This window comes from Cannabis sativa, chromosome 6 (genome assembly GCF_029168945.1).
Source record: "Cannabis sativa cultivar Pink pepper isolate KNU-18-1 chromosome 6, ASM2916894v1, whole genome shotgun sequence".
Classification (NCBI taxonomy): Eukaryota; Viridiplantae; Streptophyta; class Magnoliopsida; order Rosales; family Cannabaceae; genus Cannabis; species Cannabis sativa.
The window spans coordinates 11,076,675-11,093,510 of NC_083606.1; the positions used below are offsets into that span (position 1 = coordinate 11,076,675).

Here is a 16,836-nt window from a genome sequence, read left to right on the forward strand (position 1 = left end):
TACACTCTGGGATTACCCGCGGGCAGTCGAATTCACCCCACTTTTCATGTTTCTCAGCTGAAACCGTTCCATGGCAACTCCAACGTTCCTTGTTTTCCACTACCAGAGCATGCTGTCAACAACAAACCAGTGGTAATTCCACAAGCCATTCTCGCCACAAGACTCAATGCTGGCCAAAGACAAGTGCTTGTTCAGTGGTCTTCATGTGCCCCGGAGGATGCCACTTGGGAAGACTTTCAGCAATTCTGTCAGATATACGGGTTTTCCAACCTTGAGGACAAGGTTATTTTCGAGCAGGGGAGTAGTGTTAGCCCAGCCCAATTCGAGAGCCCAATAGCACTTAACCCAAAGGAAATACGAGAAAGGCTAGAAGGGTGGATTGAACAAGCAAATGGCAAGGAAGAACCAACTCAGTTCTGTGAAGAGGTGAACAACGCGAAGAAGATAGAGAACCAGCCAGAAGTTGATGGACAGAGAGTGCAAGCGCGTGAAGCACGGGTGCGTGTACGACCCCGATGGCTCAAAGAGTTTGTTAGGATGGAGCAAAGATGAGAGGCAGCTGCTGGAGAATTCTGTTACAATTATTTGCTTTCTTTTTTTCAATTGTAATTTCGGTAGCAGGGGTATATAAACCCTTAGAACAATTTGTATGGTTTTTATGTGTTGAATGAAATTGCTGGAAACGGCTGGAGATTGGCCTTGTCTCGAAGAAGGCGTGTCTAACACCCCTCTTCCCGAAACCCACTTCAAGTACATAAATTATGTGTACCTGTGGATAGTGGATACACGTAATCACTTGTTTTAATAAACTAAAGACAAGTTTTTGAACTAAAATGCATATCAAATAAAGAAAAATAATAATGATTATTATACAAACCTAATAACAGTACAACGAACTCGGGTACCAAAATCTTGTACATTTCTGCCACTAAAGAGAGACCCAAAAAAACTACATTACTGTTGTTCGTTGTTGTAATAAATTATAAATTTTTGTAACAGTTTTTTCTTGGTTGAGAGAAAAAAGGAAAAAGATAAAACAAAACTTTTTGGACTTTGTAGAAGGCCAACAACAGCAAAGAGTGGTCAGTGGGTAGACTTTTTATGCCTCAAAGCACTTCTTTTCTCTTCCCTAAAAAGACAACCCAAAGAAATCTATGTCAGTCTCACCATGATAAGATAAATAATTTTTCATCAACAAGATTCCAGAGTTAATATTCTAACAATGGAGTTTTTAATAGAAAGCATTAGGAGTAATATTTCACCTGATTCTCGAGAGTTCCTCTCTTGAAGGAAATTTTCTTTTCCTGCCTCGGGGAGGGTATTCTTTCTTCCCATTTTGAGTGACATCTTTCTTCCCATTTTCAGTAATATCTTTCTTGATAACCTTGTTTTCTTTTACACTGTCCTTTTTCTCTTTTCGGGCGATCTTGATATCCTTCGAATTCTCTTTAACATCTTTTTCTGTTGCTGCTTCTTCATCATCGCCATTTTCGTTAGGTTCAACATCTTGCTCCACTGTTTCCGTTGCTTCTGATGATTCACTGGCTGGTTTTACATTGCCCATCTTTTGGAGCTGCAAGATACCACAAAAGAGAACATCAGCAACTTAAACATAAATTTATAGGGACTTGGCCTTGGGACATAATCAGGTGACAACTGAAACCTAAAAAATGTTGAGTTTATAAATCAAATATATATACCTTTGCAACAAAAAATCCATCCATATTGTGAACATGAGGATAGAAACGCCTTGTCTTCTCTAAAGATGTGTGGAATCGCTGTTCTCTAAACCGAATAAACCTGTTAAGAAGAAACATTAGAAACATAAACCAATTGAGCAGTAACCCTCTTGTATGCAGTAAGGAGAGAGTCATCTTTTTACCCTGGAACCCCAAAGTCAAGCCCACATGGCACGAGCTTAACATTTCTTCTCTTGAGTGCGTAGTCAACAACTGCCTCATTCTGCAACGACAGCAAAATAGTTAGCAGTAAACTAGAGAAGGAAAACGAAAGACAGCAACAGCACGACAAGAAATCTGCAAGATGCATCATTAACAAACCTCAGCAACCATTATGGAGCAGGTGGAGTAAACAATGTACCCTCCAGATTTTGAATTGGCATCAACCATATCAATTGCGGCGAGTAGCAATTGCTACAGGAAAATGATACACAAAATTGTAACGCAGGTTTAAATAAATAAAACAAACAAGAAATAAACTGTTGGAAGGAAAAAAAAATTAATGAGTTCTGTGACACTCTGGTCAAGATTAGTGGGTCTTGAATACAGCTTTTAGGTGAATTTCATACACACTACTTGCATTGATTTTAGTATTCATAAGAGCACTATTTATAGCAAAGCATTTCCTTGTACCTTCTGCAAATGTGCACATTTCTGGATTTCATCTAAGCTTTTAGTAATTTTAACAGACTCATCTTTTGATATAACCTGCAAAATACAACTGATTTAGTTTACTCAAGAGAAAAACAAGGTAATTGGCTAAACAGAGAAATCTATTGTCACATAATGCAGCTACTTACCCCTGTCCCACTACAAGGAGCATCCAATAACACTCTATCAACAGAGTTGATACCCAAAACTTTAGGTAGCTGGAAGAAAATGAAAAGGAGGCGAAGCAAACAGAAGGTGTTATAATTGAATTTTAATCACATTGACTCCAGCACAACATGATTTTGTGATGATTAGACATGAAATAAAAAAAGGATTTTCAGAATAACATTAATTTCTGTGAATTAAATGAGTACAATCTGCAGAATATAGAAAAGAATCCAGCAGTTCTCAATGTCAACAATTAGACAGAATAAAATAGAAAGTGAATTAAAAAAAATACAAAGACAAAAATTAACCTCCTTTCCATCATAGTTGCAGACGACAGTATTGGTCACACCCATGCGATTCAGATTTGCAGTGAGTGACTTGAGCCTTGGCACCTTCATCTCATTTGCAAAAATCATTCCTGATAAATTTATAACAGAGTACTTGAGATAAAGAGGAACCACGATAATTGGAATCTTCCGCAACTTAGAAATAATAATAAAAAATAAAAAAAAAAGAGCACTTCAAGCAAAGAGAACTAAATATAGGATACTAAGTAGAGAAACAGAAGCAAAAAAAGTTCAGAACTTAATAGCATATTTATGATCACTTTTTGGCTGTGTAACCAACCTATTCTAGTTTAGTTTTATACAATGCAATTAGGTCAAAACAACGTTATAAATACAGAGTAAATAAATGAAAATGGAAAAAAGTTCAAATAAAATACCACTATTTTTCATTAGAGCGGCAATGTAAGTTGTTTTACCACCAGGTGCAGCACTGCAACAAGATAGAATTGTAATCAGATAGTATAGCCAATGACAATAATCACAACATTGTGTAAATTTGTAAAAAGTACAAGTGAAATATGAAAAATACGCAAATATTTACAGCACAACAAGCATGTTCTCATCCGAACAGAGAGAATAGGCGTATTCTGATTAACTACAAGCAAAGATATATTATGAATAAGTAAATAAAAGTTCAGCACTTACGCCATATCAACAATCCTTTCCTTTTCTTGTGGTGCTAGGGCCATGACAGGCAAAAAGGAACTTGCACTTTGGAGCTAAACAAACATATATAAAACATAAATGACCAAGTATTCAAAAAACAAGATTGCCGAAAAAAAATTGAATGAGAAGAAAATACATACCATGTAATAACCTGCCATATACTCTGGAGTTGCACCAATAGGAACTTGTGAATCATACACAACCAGTCCAACCTGTGAAGGTTCTCAAATCCTAAATAACAAGGCAAAAAATGAAAGCAGAGAAAGGAAAAAACAAAATAAAAAGTAACTTACTTTAGACCACTTGCTTAAGGGATCCAAATTTACTCCTCTATTAATTAGAACATCTGCCAAATCCCGTCTTCGAGTCTAAAAATAAATTCAAAGACAACATTTGTCAATTTTAGAACAAGGCATAAGTAATAGAGATATAGTAATCAAAATTATAATAATAATAATAATAATGCTTCCACACACCTTCAAAGTGTTAGTTCGGAGACAAGTTGGTCGAGGCTTTTCAAAAGCTTCTAGAAGTTCCATCAATTCAACAACAGGAAACATCTAAAAAAACAGAGTACAATTGTTAATTAGAATCAGAAAAAAAATAAATAGAAATATCTACATACTTCCTCTAATGGCTTAATATCTACAAACTTCTATCAATGGGACTCAAGTAAACAAGGCTCTCAATTTACACCCTAGGCATGCTTATTAGTCCATTATAAAATAACAAAAAGATACGAGGATAGAGACATGAAACAAAATTGAGACAGCCCTTCTTGATTTTAAACTAATTGTGCAAAGGAATTCGCCATATTTTCTCAGTCAAATGGATAAGTAACACATGCTTAAGAAAGAGAAACATTTCTTTGTTCATTTTTCAGTTAATGATTAGTAAGGTTCATGGCTGATTCCCACCCACAGCAGCAAGTCTCATTAGGGTAAGCAAAAGTAATAGCAATAGTTAAAAAAATATAGTTAATACCTCAACTAGAGCTCCAATTAAAAATTCATTATATCCATAGGAAGTGCTTAAATCTTTCTTAAGTTGATCAACGTAATCTTTCCTTGTTGCCCCTTCTTGCCTCAAAGCCTTAAAATTTGAGAGCACTCGAACAACTAATAAAAAAATTAAACTTGGTTAGAATTATCAAGTTTGTCATACAAAATTGTATTAAACAACGAAAGAACTCACTCTCTTTGATTCTCCTCTGGAGATTCTGAAGATCAGGAGGTCCTTGAGACTCTTCTTCAAGTTCCTAAATCATTAGTAACAAAGTCTCAGCATGAAGGTACTGAATGTTAATTAATTAAACCAACATAATTAAATTATACAACAAATTCAAAAATACACTAACCTTCCTAGTAGGTAACCTAAACTCGTCGGATTCATCTTTAATATTCAACTGCATTTCTTCCATTGCTTCTTCCTCTTCCCTTTGCTTTTCTTCATCGATAGCTCTTGACTTGGCCTCAATATCTCCATCCGAATCAGAATCCGAATCCAAACCTGAATCAGCCCCTGAACCATCTTCTACAATAACAATAAATGAGAAAAATCGTTAATAATCCAGTGCAGTGAGTCTTTCTTAATTTATCAGCAACAACAACATAAGCAATAATACAACGTACCTTGGAGGAAATCATCAGTCTCAGGATTATCATCATCAGAAGAGATGTTGGAACCCAAATCAGAGTCATCTTCATCATCTCCATCAGACTCTTCAAAACCCTTTATTTCTTCTTCGTTTTCCTCTTCATCAGAGGAGACATCAGAATGGTCTTCTTTCTGGGACTTCTTAGCAGTGAAAAGATCATCACTTTGCTTCTTTTTTAGAGAAGCTTTTTGGGCATTGGCCTTGGCCTTACCACCTTTTTTCTTATTAAGAAGAGCAACTCCAGCCATTGAACAAAGCTGGTCGAAACCGTACCTGTGAGTCTGAGAGTGAGGTAATTGTGGTAATGAAGCCGAGTTCGACAACCCAATGGCCTATACTCAAACGGAATTCCTCCTCTTCCGATCAGTTGGTGAAGGAGTTTGATAATCTATCTAGGGCACCGCTGATAGAGATGGAGTAACGGAGAGAGAGAGACAAGGAGTTGTCTTACGACTTCGAATGAATTTGAAACCCTAATAAACCCTACTAAAACCTAATCCACATTTTTCTTCCATTTTTTTATGAAACCATTTCATATAATAATTGAAAATTAGCCACTCTTAGATAATAAAAAATTAGATGTATATATTTTATAAAATAAATAGAATATTTATCCATAATTATTTTTTTAGTAAAAAAATTATCTCAAATTATCAAAGTAACTACAAATTTTCCTATTTCGTCACATTTTGTTACTAGTAAATAACCTGTATTTTGAGGCGAATGTTTAAAAAATTTTAAATTATAAAAAAATTACCATATATTATTTTTAACTTTTTTTAAAAAAATTTACTATTTGAGTTTCTAAAGTAGTTTCTCTAATGGTTTCTATAGGGAAATTTGAATTTCTATGCTTACATTACCTTAAAATTTTTTCCTAAACTTATACTTACCAATATTTTTAATATATGACAACTTTATTGTTTTTCCCAAAATACCCTCCCCCAATTACATCAACTCCTCTCTTCCCATCTTTTCCCCTAAACGTAAAATGAACCCATCAGGCCCAAAGAATCGGACCCATCGGACCCATCGGGCCCAAAGAATCGGACCCATCGGGCCCAAAGAATTGGACCCGTCGGGCCCATCGGGCCCAAGGAATCGGGCTCCATCGGACAGGGCCATCGGGCCATCGGGTCCATCGGCCTCATCGGGCCCAAGGAATCGGACCGAGCCATCGGACCCCAATATCAGGCCATCGGCCGTGGGTCACATGGTCCGGTCGGCCGTGGGTGGTCTGCCGTGGGTGGGTGGTCTGCCGTGGGTGGGTGGTCTGCGTGTGTGGGTGCGGCACCGAGCGAGAGAGAAAGAAAGGCGAAAGAGAGAGAGGGCATCAAGTTTCAAATGAGGGGGTATTGTGGGAATTAAGAAAATGTTATCCCATTTTACCAATATTCCCTATTTTAAGTTTAGGGAAAAAATTATCCCCTAATGTAAGCATAGAAATTCAAATTTCCCTTTCTATGTGGGTTGATTTTGGTTGCAATTTAGGTTGCTCCGTTAGTTGCAATAAGATTTTCTATGTAGAATTCCATAAAAATACAAAAAAAAAAACTATTTTGATGTGTAAAAATAATAAAAAAAAACTCATAATTATATTATATGAAATAAATTATGTATTTTATTTGATGATAACTAAGTAATAAAATTGTATCAATTTTTTCTTTTTTGACATTATGATTAGAATCACTCATGAATTTACAATTCAGATATTCACAATCAGCGCAGGATATTTTCTCGATCTAGGATAGCTCATTGTCTAACCAAAAAATATGTTAACAATGAGCTGCTAAATTCTCAACGTGAACCACATGGGACAAAACTGCTCCTCGAATTTAGACAATAAAGCTATAACGTCTTTGTTGTCGGAGGAATTTGGACAACACCAAAAAGTAAATAAATAATAAATGATTAAAAGAAAAATAACAAATACCCTGCTTAGAATAGCGAGTATTCAAAAGAGACTGCCCAAACGATAGAACAAATAGAAAAGTAAAATGAACACAAGAGAATATATTCGTTCAGTCAGATCACGGTCTACTTAGTCCATTATTGCAAAATAATTTCTGCTTAGTTTATTCATCTTGGATCGCCCCTTTATATACAAAGTAAATGTCATTTTAGTTACACATAATTGACCGATTATAAGATCGTTTTACAATTAATAACAATATTAAATTAGAATAAACGTAAAAGAATAAATGGAGAACAATTTAATCTATTCTAATAAGTGTTATGTGACCTGTAGGGTGCAAGTTGCATGTTCATATTCCTACACAACCTCGCAATTTTTGGGTGCGTTCTAAAAGGCTAACGAGCCTCGTACTAGGATGTTTGCATTCTATTAAGAATTGTATATATGGACATCTCATATGTGTCGACAACATGAGACACACGAGTCCCTATCGAGTTATTGAACACGCTTTGTCATTTGGACTAGTCATTACATAAATAAATGATCTTTACTTAGTCCCAAAAGAAGGCTGCATAGTCATCGCATATGTGTCAGTATATGCGGGACTTATATAAATCTCTCTCGGTCCTACTTATCTTATTCTATGTGAGGCATAGTATGCGACTAGACCCTATCAAGGCCGCATCATCTCGTGAGTTTGGTTCAAGCGAGATCAAATCTTGGTGAGTCATTAATTAACAGCTCATCCATCCTTGAGGATTGGATCCACGTGTCAATTTTATAGGGGATTGATCTCAAGTTTCTAGGCAAGAAATTCGCACTATAACACATGCCCCTAGTTTCGCGACTGAAAACCGTGTCATTAGGGAAACTATTCGAGAGAGGCAGGCGAGTTGTTGTCATGAGATGGTGACTTTTGGTTGTCTTGTCGAGGTTCTCAGAAAGAAGATTGTAATTATTACTTTATTCCTCTAAGATGCCACGTTATCAAGACCCTTTGGGGTATGTGCAGACTTGTTCTTTGGAGACCGTTGGATTGGGAGACCTTAGGCATTCTCTTGCCACGTATCTGTATCCCAATGAATGAGGAGTATTTGTATTTAATCACCACAGATATAAACTGATCCTTACTCATTTTCCCTCTCATTTCTTACTTTCTCTTCTTTACCCAAAATAACTTTGAGAATTTCTTCAAAATTTCAAATTTCTGCTAATTGAAAATAATTTTTAAGACTCGATCATCTGCAAGAGCAATCTCAGAAATAATTACATTGAAGATTAGTGTTTTCCTTCTCTATAATAATTTTTTTTGAATGTTCTCATGCATTCTGGATTTTACGAAATGAATAAGGTTTATAGAGATAATCAAAAATTTAGACAGAATATGGTATTTTCTCTTGAAAATGATTGCTTGACACTTGAATACTAGCGAGTTTTCATGGCGAACTCTTGAATACTCGCATCTCTATGATAATGCACTTTTGCATACTCGCATTTTTGAACCCATTTAACCCGGAGTTTGAATATCGGTAAAGGTTGACCTTATCTCAGAGTTTTAACTTTTCTTGACAACCCTTAGGTCACATGTAACCACTTTTACTTAACTTCAGGGTTTTAGTTCATTGAATTTTGGTTGATATGAAAACTACATGAGTTCTCGAAATGGTGGGTGTTTCCCTCTAACTTAATGTTCATGCAGTTGCATGCCCCTTAGGATGCTGGGAAACACCCAACCATTTCTTGAGACAGCAGTTAGTTTTTTGTTGCACTTTGGTTTGCAATCTTATTATTCGGGTGAGAACACTTTTTGTTCAAATTACACTTGCACCACGTTGAAAAGATCTTTTATCTTTCAAATAAGCGACCTATCGGACAGTCATAGGTATGATTCTAGAGAGGGGGCCTTTGCCGATGAATCCTATAAAAGCGATAACTTCATACCCACCTTATTGTTAGACGATGAGATTCCTGTGGGTAGGGCTCGAGAAGGCTCACTATCTACAAGCAAGATAGATCGCATGGTACATGAGTTAGTAGAATTAGTCACCTTAGAGGTGCAAGATAGTGAATCCACAGTGTTCGCCCAAGGTAGTTTTGCTTATCTACAAATTGCCCCAGACGTGGAAGTTGAGGAGATGGGCGAGGATTTTAAACTACCCGATCGCGAGGTCGAGGACAGTGTGGGCGATGAAGGGAATGAAATAGATTCAGTAGATAATGCTCCGTTAGAAAAACCTTTTTCTTGCGAGGACCTAGTCTCGCGGGTTAAAAAGTCTGATCTAACAATAATTAAAAGACTGGATTTAATTCATATCGCCACCTCAAAACCTATGTCAATGCAGCGATCTCATCTTCCATTCACTAATTCCGCGATTATCCCAACTCAAAATGTAGTGGTTTCAATTCCCATTCTTCGTTGTGGTGTGATACTTCCTTTCCATCATTTTGTAAAGGCTATCTTGACGCACTACGACGTTTCTCCTTTCCAACTTACACCCAACAGCTATTGCATAATTCTTGGATTCTACGCGATGTATATGGAATACACACAAGGAGAACCCACAGTCAATGATTTTAGTTATTTTTATGATATGAAAAATGTTGGTCATGATAATGGCTTCTACTGCTTTAGAAAAAGGGACAGTTCTAAGGTTAATGGGGTAGAAGGCACGGTTTCTATTATGGGAGATTAGAAGTCGAAGTGGGTTTGCACATTTGAGATGCTAGGGGTTAGGATAAACTTCAATTGCTGACCTCGTACGTTGCGTATTTTTACACGACTATTATTTTTATTATTTTGTAAATGCTAACATTTATCTATGTATGCAGATAGAACAACTCAATATGTGTTAGACAAAAATAGTGTGGAAATCACTAAGTGTTGAGCAGCCTTCCAGTTCAAGAATATGACTGGCGTCTACTGTGTACTTCTGCAAAGTTGCAAGAACACAAGTTGATTCCAGTCGACGCTAAACTCCAGCAAGAACCAATATACAAGGAGCCTTCTGAGAAACAAAAGAAAAAGATAGACAAGTGCCTTCCAAACAGACTTCAAGACAAGTATCAGGTAATGCAACTTAATGATTATTGATAATGCTCTTTTAACTCCTCAAATTCTTGCTCTTCTTTGTACCTCCTCGTAGATATGACTTTCCTGAAGCAAGCTCCCTCTTTTAACTGCAAATGAAGGTCAACATTGTGACTCCCTCTGCCGCGACACCTCAAAAGAGGAAGAGCAAAGTCACCACCACTCTCGAGGTTGATTTGTCAAAGAAACACCAGAAAGTCACCCAGGACAAAGGGAAAAAGGTCATGATAGAGCCCACAACCAAAGCTCACGACTTCATTACTTTGTAGGAAAGGTTCGCAAGTGGTAATTTTGTCGCGAAAGTTAAGGGGGCTCCTTTCAAAGATCTCATGTCTCGCTCTATCAAACTTGCCTCACAGTTCATGAATGTATACTCGCGGGCTTCCGTTGTGGGTCTCAAGGACTTTAAATTTCTGAAGAAATAAAACCGAACTCTTCAAGAAGGCAAAGCTAGACATTGTTGCCAAAGACAAAGAAGTCGAGGATCTCAACAGGGCCAAAAATCAGGCAGAGGAGAAGGCCAAGAAGTCAGAGGAGAAGACTAAGAAGTTAGAGGAAGAGATCGTTAATCTTATTCACAATCTTGAGGCTGAAAAGGAAAATGCGAAGAAAGCTTATGATCAGGCTGTTTTTGATTACATCTATACCACCCTGACCAAGTTGCCAGACTTCGATTCGTATTTTTTAGTCCAGAGGCTGTTTAGATGGCTAATGCTTTTCACACCATATCTCCTACTAAGACTCAAGGACTAGGAGGGAGCCTTTTCCCTGAGGAGGCTGAGGTCACAAATACTGCTGAAGTCACGGATGTCACTAATAAAGTCGCAGAAGAACTCAATGCCCCTGCTACTTAATCTTTTTTCCTTTCTTCAAACTTTTTTTGAGCAATACAAGGGTATTCACGCTTTGTACTTGGTTTTTAAGACATTTATATTTATCTTTTTATGTTGCTTTGTAAGAACAATGTATTCTTCAGGAATACTCTTTTGCTTCTAAGTATTTTTATATTCCTTGTGAATTTTTTATGCATTTATAATTACAACTTGATGCCTTTAAACGCATATTCATATGGTTGTTGTTTTATCTATGTAACCATCCTTCACAGCTTGATGTGACGATATATGAACATTTCGATGTTCATATTTAAAGTGAAAAAATTTACAAAATTTCTAAGTATACAATTGCGAAGAAAATGAAAAATTTTAATGTTTCAAAAATTAACAATTCATTGGATAATCAATAGTACAATGGCAAGATATGCATATACCCCTATACTTAGATAATTTAGAGCATAGATAAATTGACTAAGTATATACATATAGGTACTATTAATAATAATACTTCAAATATTCTTCGTTCTAGGCTCTATCGAAGACTGAGTCATTGAGATCGGATGACCGCTACATTGTGTTTCTAATCTTTTCAATGATTAGGTAAGGACCTTCCCAATTGTCGCCAAAAATCCCATGCGTAGAATTACGTGTATTGGGCATGACTTTTCGCAACACCAAATCTCCTACTCGCAAACTCTTTTCTTTAACCTTAGAGTTAAAATAACGTGTTGTGTGCTGTTGATAGGCCGCGTTTTTCATCTGAGCCTGATCACGCTTTTCTTCTAGTAGATCAAGTTGGAGTAACTGATTCTCCTCGTTGCTCTCAATGTTAAAAACATCTCTTCTCAAGGATCTAACTCCTACCTCGACTGGGACCATGGCTTCACACCCATAAGAAAGTGAAAAGGGGGTTTCGCCAATCGTGGAGCGAGGAGTTGTGTTGTATGACCATAAAATATATGGTAGTTCTTCTCGCTAAACACCTTTCCACTCCTCGAGTTTTCCTTTTATGGTATGCTTAATGATTTTGTTGACCGCTTTAGTTTGCCCGTTACTTTGAGGATATGTGACTGCTGAAAAAGCCTTTTGTATCCCCAAATCGTTGCACAATTTCCGCATATCTTTATAATCAAATTTTTTTTCCATTATCAAAAATTAACTTGTAAGGAATACCAAACCTACAAATGATTGCTCGATAGACAAACTCACGTAGTTTTACTGGTGTTATTGTGGCTAAGGCTTCAGCCTCAACCCACTTGGTAAAGTAGTCTACTGCGACCACTGCATATTTAACTCTTCCTTTTTCCTTTAGTAAATCACCAATTAAATCTATGCCCCGGACTGCGAATGGCCACGAGCTAGTGATAGAATTTTAATGGCTTAGTGGCCTATTCACATACGTGGCAATTCACTGACATTTGTCGTATTTTTTGGCAAAATTAATCGCATCTGCTCGTAAAGTTGGCCAACAATAACCTTGTCACATAATCTTTAGATTCAAGGAATTTTTACCAGTATGGTTGCCGCATATGCCTCCATGTACTTCTCGAAGGATATAATTGCATTCATCCCCATTGATACACTTGAGAAGAGGCTGATTGAAACTCCTGCGATATAGCTTATCATCATAGATCACATATCGAGCAACTCGATAACGTAATCTTTTGGCTTCGAGCTTATCACCAGGGAGTTTGCCAGTTTTTAAGTAAGTAACGATTTAGGTCATCCAAGTGGTTTGCTCCATAACATCAATTTGCATAACTTCTTTGCGATCAATTATTGGAGGGGCTAATAGGTCTACAAGAATTACATCGAGTAATTTTGCTTCTCTGGTTGAGGCCAGTCGGACCAAGGCATTTGCATGAGAGTTATAAGCACGAATTATTCTACTGACAATAACTTTTTTAAATTTAGACAACAACTCATCGGTGTAAGAGAAATATTTGGCCAATCGTCCTCCTCGAGCCAAATATTCGCTATTGACTTGATAAACCACGATTTGAGAATCGCTAAAAGCTTCAAGGTACTCAACTTTCATCTCTAGAGCGAGTTTTAATCCAACGATTAGGGCTTCGTATTCAGCTTTATTATTGGAGGCGCTAAATTCAAACCTTAAAGTGCATGGACTTATCAATATAATCCCGCCACCTGAGCCTTCACTATTTGATGCCCCGTCTACGTATGAGGTCCAATCTGCGTCTGGTGGCACCTTCAGATTAACTCGGTCTTCAGTGATGAAAGCCACCTGTTCATTTGGAAATTTGAGAATGAAATCAGCAAGGGCTTAAGTGTCTGACCATACATAGTGGACCCCATTAGTTAGAATTTTACTATTTTATTCAACATTTTATCTTTTATTTCACTAATGTTATATTTTTCAATTTCAATCCTACAAATGTCAAAATTATTTATCTAATAATTATAATTAATTATCAAATAAATTTTTATTTAACTTATTTATTAATTAGACCTTACAAAGTCTCTTAATTAATAAATAAATCCTAAAACTACTTTTCTTCACAATTAAACTATTGCTTTGTGAAAATTCATAAATAAGACATAGTCTAATTTAGAATTATAATTGATTAATTAAAACTAATTAACTGAGTCTACAAGCAGTATTATCTCAACTAGTGTGGGGACTATGAGCTTATATAATCAAGCTTCCAATACGTAGTTTTAGAATTTACCAACTAAACCTTCTAACTTATTAATTTCTCCTGAGTCCACTATAAATTCATAATTGCACTCTTAATTATATAGAATGCTCTATATGTTCCAAGATATAGATACATCATTAATTATCTATTGTTATAATCCAAATAATCATTGATTCTCTATAGATGATCTAGATCGAGTAAAGATAAATTTATCGTTCTACCATTCAATATATTTTATCCCTAAAACACTTAGCTACCTATAAATAATATTTTAGTAAACTAATATAATTACTGAAATGAGTACTCCACTATTTATCTCTATTAAGCTAAGCTCGAAGGAAATCATCATTTCACTTCTATGCATTTATAGAAGCTATAGATTCTGTATCTATGATTAGCGTTCCCACTCAATTGAACTACTGTGTTCTCAATCTGTAAGTATCAGGAAGATCCAATTGGTCCACTTTAACGAACAAATCAAAGAACACAAATAATACAATTGAAGTAGAACCTAACCATCTCAGGATTGAGATCATTGATATAAAATCAACTAAGTGATATTGGCTTAGATAGATATTACGGTAAGTTTATGATATCTTATCAAAGTTTAATATCGGTCCAGTCTGATGTATAACAATAGATCCAATCCAAGATGACTTTACCAATGCCCTGAAAATAACATAACACTTATCCAAGGTGTAAGTAAACTACATTGTTGATTATCATATCAGTAGAAATCCTGTGTACTGATAAATCGTGGGACTTAATTTAATCACAAAATCGTGATTACTTTGTACTGTGTAGACAACACTTTGAATGCTCTCACATGCATGTAGGATTTCACTTTGAATCCCAAGAACAGTTTGAATAGTTGTGTGTTTCTTCTTTTGAACTTATTTTGAGTGACATATCAAGAACATGATATTAATAGAAATCCATTATTTGTTTTATATTAGTACCAGTGAGAGTTTATTGATTTTTATGCCTAAAAGAAAATATTTCTATGTAATCTCATTATTTATTCAATAAAAATATAAAATCTTTTATGACTGTGTCAATTGCTTGGTTCACACATTTTGTTTGATGTGATTCTATGTTTGATATTTAAATTCTATTAAATTTCGAACGTATTAGTATAGGGTGACAACATTCAGTTGTTGGATCAAATTGAAAAAAGTAAAAAATAAAAATCATGCCGAGGACAATGATCTTACGTGTACAAGTATGTAAGTTTCATCTTCTTAAAATAAAAAAAATATCCTAATACACACATTATGTCTTGAAACTTGTTTATTTTTTTCTCAACATCTATTAAATATAAAATATATTCTAAAAATACATTTTTTTTTATCACTTTTTGAAAGCATAGCATGATTTTTGTCACTTTTTATGTAAGATAGATAGATGTATTTTAGAGTAATTTTAACTTTATATAAAATTTTAATTTATATATATACATGTATAAAAAAAAATCGGTGGCTTGGATAATAAATGTCTTTTTGTTTGGTAAGTGTTAATTATTGCAAATCTTGAAATAATTGTGGTAAATTTTCTTATAAAAATTATTCCATATTAATTATGATTTGTTGGAGTGTTGACTGCAATTTTTGCTTTCCTTCTCTTTGTTTTCTTATGTTCAATTTTGAATTTCAAAAGGGGGAAGTGGTTTTTTGTGTTATGATATTGGGTGGTTATTTGGTCTACAATGCTAACTTTTCATTTTAATTTAGTTATTTATTTTATTTCCTTCTCTTTTACCGATAGTCTATCCATTGTTTAGTTGTTTCTTTCTTTCTAAGACTAATTCTCTTCTTCTTCTCGAGATGTCTTTCTCTCTACTCTTCTACTTGTGTTGTGTTCTTTGAGTTTTTAAATCACCGTGGCTAAGACAAAGAGCTTAGGTCGATCACAGAGGTTGGTCAAACATGTCTTATTTTCTTTCATCTTTGAGTTATTTAGCCCTTGAGATAAATAAAAAGGGAGAGTATAAAGTTTTAATTTTTGGTATGTGTGTTCAACTCTAGGCTCTTTTTTTTCTAGGGAGTTGAATTTGTTTTGTGTTGTTATTATTTAATTAAAAGTTAGCAATGTTTTGTTATGTTTTTGATGTGCTTCTTAGGAGGAGTTCTCTTCTTGAATTTGTGTTCTTACTAACTTTGTTTAGGGGTTATTTTTTAAATTAAAAAATATTTTGATTATCTAAATTGCTAAATGGAGAGATTGTAAGTTTTTTTTTTTTGATAATTTAATTGCCAAAATATTATTTTACTTATTTTGCATATTTAATGGAAATTAAATATTGATTTTAATTTGTCAATCAATGTTTATGGCTGAGTGATTTTTATTAGAAATGTTTTCCATAGAAGAGAAATAATTATCTTTATAAAAAATATTGAATATTATGTTTTTTTATGGTAAAATTGAATTTGATTGATTCCTTGGTTGATACTTTTGGTATTACTATTTGTATAACAGATTGTGTGATCTTTTTATGATAGGAATTAAGGAAAAAAATCTTGATCTTGGCTTTATATGGAAAGTTTTGAAGATTCTATCTGACTTGTCACTGTAGATTGTGATTCTGTCATTGTAGATTGCGATTCAATCATTGCAGATTGTGATTCTGTCATTACAAATTGGAGTTTATTTTAAGAAAGTATCTTACAACTGTAAAAACGTATTTGTAGTTGTCTCTAGTGTTTCTATGATCTATAAATAGAACCTAGAGAACAACTAAAAGAGTGTTTCTTTTGTAAAATCCTAAAGTGTTTTGCTAGGTTTTTGTATCTTTGCTATTATTCTCTTGTTGTTGATAGAATAGGTTTAAAATAAGCTTTGAACAAGTGTGGGTCTTTGGGAGAAGAATTTTGTAAGTCTCATTTTGGGAGGAAGTGAATACATATCTTTGAGAGAAGATTTTTCTAAGTCTCAGTTCGGGAGGAAGTGATCACGCATCACTAGCTGAAGGGAGTTCACTACTTGTTGTGTTTCAGAGATCAGATTAGTAAGGTAAATTACAAATAGTTGCGAAAAATCACTAGAGGGAGTCTAAATATGTTTAAGTAAATTGCATTTGTAATCTTTAATACTTTACTACTTGATTTCATTCTCT

At 34.9% G+C, this 16,836-nt stretch overlaps 1 protein-coding gene across 2 annotated transcripts; it reads right to left on the reverse strand.

Annotated features, from left to right (window-relative positions):
• Positions 1-845: 845 nt before the first annotated feature.
• On the reverse strand, positions 846-5,789 carry LOC115725096 (26S rRNA (cytosine-C(5))-methyltransferase NOP2B). Of its 2 annotated transcripts, none has more exons than XM_030654520.2 (17): positions 5,203-5,789; positions 4,929-5,104; positions 4,766-4,829; positions 4,556-4,689; positions 4,048-4,131; positions 3,865-3,939; positions 3,712-3,783; positions 3,551-3,624; positions 3,283-3,335; positions 2,867-2,976; positions 2,540-2,608; positions 2,373-2,447; positions 2,061-2,153; positions 1,883-1,962; positions 1,701-1,800; positions 1,263-1,573; positions 846-1,129 (listed from the first exon to the last, which is right to left on the reverse strand). In XM_030654520.2, the coding sequence occupies exons 1-17, from the start codon at positions 5,474-5,476 to the stop codon at positions 1,084-1,086; spliced, it is 1,890 nt and encodes a 629-aa protein (XP_030510380.1). In that variant the 5' UTR covers positions 5,477-5,789; the 3' UTR covers positions 846-1,083. The 2 variants fall into 2 exon arrangements, with proteins under 2 accessions (XP_030510380.1, XP_060973041.1); XM_061117058.1 differs by having other exon boundaries at positions 4,929-5,101; positions 5,203-5,736.
• Positions 5,790-16,836: the final 11,047 nt, after the last annotated feature.

Bases quoted from the DNA above. Each gene is read 5' to 3' on its own strand.
- LOC115725096 (XM_030654520.2), bottom strand. From the start codon at position 5,476: ATGGCTGGAGTTGCTCTTCTTAATAAGAAAAAAGGTGGTAAGGCCAAG. The intron at 4,690-4,765 runs GTGAGTTCTTTC...TTTTTTTATTAG, and splicing joins CCAGAGGAGAATCAAAGAGA to TTGTTCGAGTGCTCTCAAAT. The intron at 1,963-2,060 runs GTTTGTTAATGA...CTGTCGTTGCAG, and splicing joins GCTCCATAATGGTTGCTGAG to AATGAGGCAGTTGTTGACTA.